The sequence below is a fragment of the Lepidochelys kempii genome, chromosome 2 (genome assembly GCF_965140285.1).
Source record: "Lepidochelys kempii isolate rLepKem1 chromosome 2, rLepKem1.hap1, whole genome shotgun sequence".
Taxonomy (NCBI): Eukaryota; Metazoa; Chordata; order Testudines; family Cheloniidae; genus Lepidochelys; species Lepidochelys kempii.
The window spans coordinates 33,459,860-33,470,612 of NC_136381.1; the positions used below are offsets into that span (position 1 = coordinate 33,459,860).

General features: G+C 39.7%; 1 protein-coding gene across 1 annotated transcript in view; it reads left to right on the forward strand.

Annotated features, from left to right (window-relative positions):
* RSPO2 (R-spondin 2) overlaps nt 1-6,762 on the forward strand; it is a 102,177-nt gene extending 95,415 nt beyond the window's left edge. Inside the window, exon 4 of the mRNA XM_073329352.2 lies at nt 6,089-6,762. Coding sequence (XP_073185453.1) covers nt 6,089-6,198 — 110 coding nt within the window. The 3' untranslated portion in view covers nt 6,199-6,762. The remainder of the gene's footprint in view (nt 1-6,088) is intronic.
* The last annotated feature ends 3,991 nt before the right edge of the window (nt 6,763-10,753 follow it).

Here is a 10,753-nt window from a genome sequence, read left to right on the forward strand (position 1 = left end):
ACCCTCAAAAGCAGAATTGAGAGAGAGGGAAAGATCAGGAGGAATATATTTAGAAAGATCTGCCTCATGCCCCAGCCACTGTTGTTTTAACTTAATACTCATAGCTGCCAACATGTGAAACCTCTAAATATGTAAATATGTGGATGGGAGTGGGAAGAATAGGGATGCACTTTTATGCCCTATTGATAGAGCAATATATTGAAATAGAAATTTAAATTCTAAATTTTAAAGAAACAGCAAGAGCAGTTTAAATATTTTCCATATATATTATATAAAAGAAAAAAGAACAGCTGCAGCAACAACAAAAACAGTTGGCATGTATGGGCACCCCCAAATTATAATAATCTGAGAAACAAATCATGCATACTAGAAATAAATTGTAGTTACAGTCATTGGCTTTATGCTTTAGTATTGTTTTTAAATTCAAATACTTACTGCCCTCGTGTGGAAAAAAACTGTATTTTATCAATCTAGAGAAGCCAGATGGAGAAATCTTATCATCCATCCATCTTTCTGCGTGGGCAGAACATTCAGTTATTCCCCAGATAGAGGATGGATCAGATACTAAACTGATACTACATGTCATAATAGCCATAGAATTAATCAGATTGTAATAGCTCCATGAGAGCAGTTTCTTGATAAGCGTATTTTATACATTAACAATGTTGTCTCAGGCTCTGAGGACATGGCTGGTGACGGCACTGTCTGTACTTTGTTTTCTGGAATGTTGTGGATACTCCTGTGTTTCAAACACCCCTCCCTTAAAAATATGCATTAGGAAGATCACCTCTCCTCTGAAAAGGGTTGGATGCAGCTCCCTTCATTCTGAGTTTAGTAGCATGTATCCTAAACTAGGCAGACAGGTCCATTCAGAAGCACGTGCAGCGTTTCCAAAGCCCGATGGCTCAGGAGGTGAAACCCCTGAACAGGGAACTGAGCATGATGTGTCTTGCATGGAAGTGTGCAGCAGTAACTACAGGACTAGAGACAGTCAGATGGTCAACAATAAAATCCTGATTCATGAATAAAAGTATCAGATTAGGTTTGATGCTTTGTGGGGCCATTATTCACCGGTATAGGCTCAGCAGCTGCTTATTCGTGAATATTAGCACCAGCAATATTATTGTGAGTATTAGCACCAAGAATGATTTGTCCAGAAATACATGCTGGAAGTGCATTATACACTGTTTGCTACTGACCTGCTGATTGGTTGGTCATCCAGGCAGGGGGCAGAAGCAGTACACTGCAACCTGAGTGACCAGCCACACACTATAAATAACCAATACTGTACAGTTAGTGAACAGTTCATAAGGAACACTAAAAATTACTAGCTCAAACAGCTTTAGCTAGTATTTCTAAATAACAAATACATTAGTAGAAAAGAAGGATTGATTCATGTATAATTTGGCACTGAACAAAAAGCAAAAATTTAGAGCTGCCAAGCAATTAAAAAATTAATAGCGATTAATCATGCGATTAAGAAAATGAATTGTGATTAATCATGTGATTAATCACACTGTTAATAATAGATAATAATAATTAATTTATTTATTAATAAATAATAATAATGTATTTAAATATTTTTGGATGTTTAAAAACGAACATGTGCTGGGTCATCATCTGAGACTGCTGTATCATGAAATATATGGCAGAATGCGGATAAAACAGAACAGGAGATATACCATTCTCCCCCAAGGAGTTCAGTCACAAATTTACTATATATACTATATGTTACTATACCAATCCATTTTTGAAAAGTGTTTAATTACCATGCAGGGAAAAAGATCTTAAAAATAAATATGTGTCCACACACCACACACACAGAGAACAGTCTGGGTGATCCTGTCTTTGCTTTGTTCAGTTTAATTTGTTGTTCACTCTAATTCCATTGGTGTAATGCATCACAGACTTTCAAGGAGAATTTGACCACAGTAATAAAATAATTATTGAAGATTAGTCTTGATAAGGAGACAGCTATCTTGGAAAACAGAAACAATGGCTATGGCTATATGCCAAATGACAGGCAGGGGTGTTATTACTAGAAATAGTGAATAGCCACTTAAAGAGCAGAGCTGGCCATAGATCCTAGCCTGCTGTGCCAAACTACTTGCATGCTTGAATTCTTTCTGAGAAAGATGGTTTTATAAACAGTGTGGATCAGATTTAATATCTGAGCTATTGTCACTTTCAGTCTCATGCAGTGACACCATAAGCTAAGATGTATAGTGGTGCCTTGGAGCCATGTTGGGAGGAAAGACTTAGGGTCACATTGCAGCGTTTAGACACTAGCTGGATTGGAGAGTGGTGTGGGGCACACTACCACATAGGGGATGTTGAGGGGGATTGTACCAGGCTCCCCACCCTGAGGAGGATGCAGGCTGTAGCACCATTTAGGGAAGCTGAACCATCCTTTAGAGAGGTGCAGCTTGTTCCCGCCACTCTGAAGTGTGGTGCTGAGGAGGGGTTGGGACAACCATGCTCCTCCTCCTCAGCCCCTTTGGTGGGGACTAAAGGTCCATGTGGTTTCCTGAGTTCAGAGAGTCCTCTTGCCCTCTCTCCTATGTAGCCTCAGGAGGGCCTGCCACAATCCAGCCTTTAGCCATTTCTCTCTGTGTAGTGTGCTGAGCAATCTGTATATGTAATGGACCCTTGGTAAAATCTGACACTCACTTCAGCAGGCCCCAGGAACCCCAGGCCCTGGAGCCAGTGTTATTCTGCTCTGATGGAAGGGGCTTGGATTCAGGGGGGCTCTAGCAGCCCAGGTCCTTGCTCAGCAGCACATAATGGATGGGAGCAGGACATGGGTGGAGTTGTGTCAGGGTAGGTGCCAGAGTATATTCACGGCTGTTTCACATCCTCCCTCTGCACCAAGGTTACGTCACCCACACAGCTAAAGAAACTGCTGCAGTGCAGTGGCAGGGTCTCTCCCTGGCTATGCTGGGGAAAATGCCTTTTCCTCCTTCCTCCTACACGTCTCCCTGGTGCCTGCAAGCTAACTGGTTGGCTGAGATTTCACATTTTGTGCTTGTGTGAAGACCTACTTCCTCTACCATACATACAACACCATAACACCCTGCAATAGAACAGTCTGTAGCAAAATGTAAGGAAGTTCCTTCTCTTCTTCTTAGCATTTGTTTGCTGACAGAGTAAACACCCTAAGATAAGTCTGAATTCAATGAAACTTTGCATGCATGGAGGCATTGGCACCGCGCTTTGAATTCTGTAGCCTTCACATTCAGTACTCTTTCCACTAGTCTCTAAGAGTCTATTGCATTCTAGGAACAAAACGGGCTAGCCAATAGAATGCCTTTTAAATTACCAAGAGCTCTCCATCTAAAATTCTAAATGGACTTTGGGGCTGTGTGTGTGCAGACAGCTCACAGAACTGATGCTTTCCCAAGGGAAAGTCTGTCCATTGCGCTAGGTCAAAAAGGTAGTGTGTGGTGTGAGGAGGGCCAACACAGCATTACATGGGGGCACTCCAGAGCTGCAACTCTTTCCTTGACTCAACCCCCTCCTTTCCAACCTGCAGGAGTTACTTCGGATCTAGGGCTATTTTCAAAAGGAAAACAGTGAAACTGTCGTTTTTGTCAAAATCACTGTGTTTTTAATAGACTAGCTGAATCCCATCAAAATACTTGAAATGGTCTTTGTTGCAGCTCTGTACAATGATATAGAATCACTGAAGTCTGTTATATTTCACTGCTTCTTTACCATGGGGTATCATATTCACAGAGCATGCTAGCGATGTGATTTGTAAGGGGAAAACTGATAGAATGCTGAAACAAGCGGATAAAGAGTAGTCCTTTGTCTGTCATTTTAGCAGTGAGTTTCAGAGTTCACAGTGAAAAAGTTTACATATTTTACTGAATTAACACTCCACACAGCATTCTGTTTACTTCTTTGGAGGGGAGGATAAAGAAAACAAGATGTGATGGTGAGCGCATATTATACTTCCTTTGCTGAGTGGTGTATGCACTCGTCCCAGTAAAGTGATAGAAGAGTCAGGTACTGATCAGCTTCAGTGGAAAAACTCCAATGAAGGCACGAATGCACCCCCTGCTCTTCTGACTAGCAGCTTTGTCACCCCTTTCAAAATTGCTTCTCTCCATTTGCCAGTTAATAATTGAACGCCAAGATTCAGGCTTAAAAACTATTTTGAACATGTAAAATATGAGGAAAAAATACAATATGCAACTGTTTAAACATCACTGTTTTGATCCCTGGATCAAACCAATATAATTGCATGAGAAAATTATGATAGTATAGAAATTTTTATAATTGAAACCATCTCTGTTTTAATGCAATTTAGTGTCAAGTTTTTCATCTTTCTGACCTCATTAGATGTGCCTGGTCATTAGATACGGTGTTACTAATTAGTTTTAACTTAAAGGCTGCTCCGGTTAATGATTGGTTGGACTAAGGTTTTACTGTGTAAGATTAACTACATTTAAGGATGGCAAAATGCCATTGTAGCATTAATGCCAGACTTTAATGAGAAGCAGAAGTAAACTCCTAGGACTCTGACGATTTTAATGTGGGACCACAGTTGTGCTCTCATTATCTTAAAGCCCTGTTATATTTTAAAAATAAAAATAAGTATTCTTCTCCCCACCAACTCCTAATGATGATTACACTGAATGGTATAATGCTCAAGAATATATAAAGTCTTAAAATCATATGTGCATTAGATATATAACCCCCAAAGCTGTTTCCTTTTGAACCATATCCTTTATCTAAACTCTTATAATCAAATGGAGAAAATGTTTCATAACTTCTCATCGTGTCTGCCTTCATTACAAACCATATGAAAGCAACACAAGACCATACTGACAATCTTCTCTACTGCTAAAGAATACTCTCTCTCTCCCTCTCCTTATATTTTACTATTTTTTATATTATAGGACACTTTGATTTTTCTCCATTCTCATCCTCTTAAGTGAATTAAGTATTCCTGAAAGGTGCTGGATTCGCAGGTCTAGAGACTGAACTCCTCAGTTTTTCCACTGATCATATACAGCAGTATAAATGTATCCTATACTCCTTACACAGCATATCTCAGTAGGACCTGGAGGCTTCCATCTAAAGCCCTATTCCTTCATACCTAAAAGCACATTAAGCACATATGTAAGGCCCTGATTGAAGAAAGCATCCTTATTCAGGACTACATTTTAGCACCTGCTTAAGAGTTTGGTTATTCATGCACCACACTGAACAATTGCCATTCTGGTGACTAACATACTAACACAGTAGCTGTGGGTATGTCTACACTGCAAAAACAAAGTCACGGCAGTGATTCTCAGAGCCCGGGTCAACTGACTTGGGCTTGTAGGGTTTGTTAGGATACAGATATTCAGGCCTGGGTGTAAAGGCCTATACTTTAAGAATTTACATGTATTCTTATCACTTAGCTAGTTATAGAGGTACAAAACAAGAATCAAAATCACTGTCTGCATGTGTAAGGGCCTTCTCTTACTGTGACAGTCTGAGGCTGTGTTCTTAGGCTAAGATCTTTGGCTAAGGAGCAGAGGCAGCCGTAAGCTGGGAAGCGTATGGTCACATCCTCACATTTCAAACTAGTCACATTGAAATAAGGCAATCTGGGGCTGTTAGAAATGTGATCTGATCTATCACCTCCAGAGAAAGAGAAGAGCCTAGAAGATTTAAATTCTTGTTTTGTACCTCTATAACTAGCTACGTGATAAGAATACATCTAAATTCTTAAAGTATAGGCCTTTACAGACAGACCTGAATATCTATATCCTAACAGGGTTTGTACCACAGGGCTAAAAGTAGCCATACAGATATTCCAGAGAGGGGTGTAGATCTCAGAGCCTGGGCTCCAGCCCAAGCAGGAGTGTCTATACTGATATTTTTAGCCCCGAGTCAGTTGTCCTCGGCTCTGAAACGTGCTGCCGCAGGGCCTTTTCTCTTTTCTTCAGTGTAGATGTACCGTGTCAGCATTGCCACACAGTACATATTTTCCCAGCAACTTCTAGAATAATTTTTGCATTCTCTGAAAAACACAACATAACCCTTTACCTAACGATTGTTTGTTTTATTTTTGTGCTTTTTTTTTTCCAATTAGGAAGGAGGACAGCAAAAACAAAGGACAAGAGAAAGAAGAAAAAGAATTTAATGGAAAGGGCTCAGAAGCAGCACAGCATCTTCCTAGCTACAGACAGAGCTAGCCAGTAAAGACTTTTCTGTTTGTTATATTTTTTGCAAAGTGCACAAAAGCTGCTATATGCTCCTGCATATGGATGCACTGCAATTCAGCTGCTTTGACAGTATTGGTTGCAAATAACTTGTGAAAAATGTCCACAAGTTTGTTTGTGTTATTTATACTTTTTATTTTTTGAACCTGAAGACTCCAAGGGCTGCAGTGCACTGAGTTGAATCAGTGGAATTGGTGCCGAAGTGTGTCAAAGACTTTGCATTCAGTGCCTGGGAAATGGAAATGGCCAATGTGTAGACATAAAAGTGAAACAGGAAAGAAGGCTGCAAATCACCATTAGATAATGGACTTGTGCATATTTATATAAAAGAGGAGGTCTGGGTGGTGTAGGTACTCTTGCATTTATGGCCTTTGTTTCTCATATTTGTACATTTCAAGAGTAAATGTATATGAATATCTTAGTGTTAATGTGCATTATTCTCTGTATTGAAACAGTTGTATAATAAAACTGCTTTAAGAAGATATACCACAGGAGTTACTGCTTAGTGTTCTAGGAGCACAATAGTCCTCATGTGTACATATTATGCGGTCTGTGAGTAAATAAACTTATTTACTGTACATTTGTGCTTTCATTCTCATGTGTAACATGTTATGTATGTTTAAAGTTATGTCACTTTGGTTCCAGTAATTTCTAAACATAGTCCAGTAAACACTTTTTACTATGTTTTGAATGTTTTTACAGTTTATCATTAATTTTAAGGAAGCCAGGTGTGTTTCTCATTTGTTAAGGCACTTTCACATAGCTAAACTAGATTGTATTGGCCTCAGAACACAGTGTCAGATTTGGAATATTCATGCCTAAGTCTTTCAGTAAAACTAAAGTCTCTTCAATTACAGTGTAACCTTACCTTGGTGTTGCTTCTCACAGAAAGAAATCTGACATCTAAGAGTTAAGGTAAATTATGGCGGTGACGGATGTTCAGGGAAACAAGATTGTGAATGGGGAATTATATGAATAACTCTCATTATCCATCACAGGAGTTTCATGCATAGCTCTCTTCATACTGTGACCAGTACTTTATCCCCACCAGTCCTAATAATGATTACTTCAAAATCCTAGCCTTACTGGTTAGCAAAAGAGGCCTTTACCATGGGGATTAGAAAAGAAATTGCCACCAAACATTAAAAATTAGATAATTTGTAGGTGAAGGGGATTCATTTCCTGACGCTGGCACTCAGTTCAGGAATTTGTAGCAAGTTTCAACCTTGCAGTGCATCTGGGTCTGTTTATTTATTGCATTTCCCCATTTAGGGAAGGAGAAATCTCAAAGGGTATATTTCAGTAGTCTTGCATTATTGGGCCAGCATTCCAAGTGAAGGCTTTTGAAGGCCTGACTTGGAAAAGCCTGCACTAACATTGCTGCCTGCCTTCACTCGTGGATTATACTCTGGCTCCAGAACTAAGATTGTATGTGCATCATGACCTTAAGAACTAGAGAAAATATAAAGTAAAGAAAAAAGGCTTTGCCACCTATCTCTTTAGAAAATAAAACAGTGTTAGTTTTAGGTTTACTGGTTCTACTCTTCACAAATAAACTATGAAAGAAAAGTATAAACAAACACAGATATCGTATCCATGCTTAGCTATCTAGGAGTATTTTTACTACAAGAAATACACAGTATTAAGCCATATATGAATGTTGTATGAAACTTCTTATGGATTTTCACTTAATCCTGAAGTTCTCAACTCTTTTCATTCTAGAGTATGTTCCTATTTAGCTTGAACAAGTTACATATAGTACCTTATTGTTGAGACTAATAAAATTTTTCTATTCCTGGGATGTTGTTTTGGGCATTAAATAGCTGACTTGAAAAAATGTAGCTGCCTATTTTGATTGTTGGTTATCAAGTTTGGTTATAGATGCAGTGAAAACCTGAGCAGAATTCCACTGGCAGAGATTACAAATATTTTATTAGCCATGTCATGAAATTTATTCTAAAAAATACAATAAAACTTTATAGTCAACCTCTGAGTAAAATATGTTGGTCCTTTTTTAATTTAAAGAATGAATTTCCTATTAATGGAATCCAGAAAAAATATTCAAAGAAGTTTGGTGAGTAGAAATGTGTTTGCCCACGGAAGATGAATAATTAAGAGATTTTTAAACCAAACAAAATTTTGTCAGGTTTCAGAGTAGCAGCCATGTTAGTCTGTATCCACAAAAAGAAAAGGAATACTTGTGGCACCTCAGAGACTAACAAATTTATTTGAGCATAAGCTTTTGTGAGCTAAATCCACTGAATGCATCCGATGAAGTGAGCTGTAGCTCATGAAAGCTTATGCTCAAATAAATTTGTTAGTCTCTGAGGTGCCACAGGTACTCCTTTTCTTTTTGCAAAATTTTGTCAGTTATTTACATGGTATTGTAAATGGGCCTGGCACCTTAAAACAGGTTCTGTATGCTAAACATAAGCTAAAGAACAATCCTCCTTTCCCAGTGATCTTATACTCAGAATGCACCTGTACAGTGTAGATAACACATAGAACAATGTCCCAGATTCAGGACAGCATTTAAGCATGGGCTTAAGTATATCCTTTTTCAGGATTCATTGACTTCAATGGGACTTAAGCACATGTTTAACTTTAATCACACAATTAAATGCTGAATAGGGATGGTTTCTTGAATTGGGTCTGTCACATTGTCTGCAGTGGCTCACTACTCTCAGAAACAGGGCAGAGATCCCAAACTGGAGGTTCTAGAATTAGATTTCGCTAAGTCAGTAACACATGTGAATTCCTGGGTCGCTATAACAGTCTTACCATGGAGTCACAGCCAGTCCCTGAGACTATTCAGTCTATCTTGCCACCCTGACAAACTGGACTTAATGATAAATGGTCACTTCCACCAAAAATCACACCACATTCAGGTTGCTTCCAGTCCCAGTCATTTACCCCCAGATCAATTGGTGCCCAGTTTGGTCTTACACCAAAGACAGTGCCTGTAGCCAATCCTGTAACAAACTACTTAAAGGTTCATTAACTAGGACAAAGAAATGAGAGTTATTTACAGGTTAAAGACAGCTAACATACCCACACATGAGTTACCATCTACATCCTCAAAGTGACAGAGTTATAGTGATCTGTCCATTTAAAGTGTCTTTCAGGGCAGACTAAAGTGTCTCTGGCTCAGCGTCTCTGGCCCTTCAGAGTTCAAAGAGCCAAAAAGATGGAAAATTTTCCTGGGTCTTTGTTTTATTTCTTTCATTCAGCTTCCAAGCCAAAGGACAAGCTTGCTTGCACATAGTATTGCCCAGGTGTGGTAATAAGGCCATTAACCAATCCTTTGTATTGCGCTGATCCTTGATGACCCTTTTGATTTTAATAGTCCTTCTGGATGGGTGGTGGGGACAATTCCTGTGCCTAGGTTCACAAGTTCAGAGCAAACATTTTCACAGTTATAAAACAAAACTTACATATTTTCTTATTGCATGGAATACAGACATTGCAAGTGAGATTAAGGCATACAGCAATTTACAAACATTTCATAGAGTATAAACACTAAATACATTCTTATAAGACTAATATCTCTTTTGAGCAAACTAACATACAGATGAACTGGCCTGGTCTCCAGTCCTTAGCTTACGCTTACAGCCAGGGCAAAAGCTGGCATCTGGCCTTCCACGGTCACAGGGTCCAGTGTGAAGAAAGTGGCCAGATGTTCAATTGTAGAAGAGGAGCCCTTGGGATGGTTGACCTTCTCTGCACCAGGCCAGGCCCCAGGACAGATTAGAGCTGCCTAAGGTTGCAAGACTTCAGAACAGCCTACAATTAGATAAACATTTTAAAAAAGTTAACCTGAAGTTGTTCTCTGACCTCAGCTGTTGCATGGAATTCTGATCATAATAGGCCTGATTCAAAACCCACTGAAGTCAATAGGATTCTTTGCAGTGGCTTCAGCAGGCTTTGGATCAGGCCCACTGCAATCAGGCTCAGGATACTTGTTTCTTCCACTATCTGGGGAAGCACCAATATCTACAGTTTCTCTTGGCCAGCACCTGTCAGGCCTTCTCCAGAGCTCCACAGTCCCAACTAGCAGATGGTAAGAGAGCACTCACCTGGTGAGACAGAGTCCATCTCAAAGAACCAAGGAAGAGAAGAATGAGGGGGGATTTGATAGCAGCCTTCAACTACCTGAAGGGGGGTTCCAAAGAGGATGGAGCTTGGCTGTTCTCAGTCGTGGCAGATGACAGAACAAGAAGCAATGGTCTCAAGTTACAGTGGGGGAGGTCTAGGTTGGGTATTAGGAAAAACTATTTCACTAGGAGGGTGATGAAGCGCTGGAATGGGTTACCTAGGGAGGTGGTGGACTGTCCATCCTTAGTGGTTTTTAAGGCCCAGCTTGACAAAGTCCTGGCTGGGATGATTTACTGGGTGTTGGTCCTGCTTTGAGAAGGGGGTTGGACTAGATGACCTCCTGAGGTCTCTTCCAACCCTCATCTTCTATGATTCTTTGATTCTATGAAACCATGCAGCCCTCTTTCCTGCTGTGTTTGTCTGGATAGTTCACTTTTACT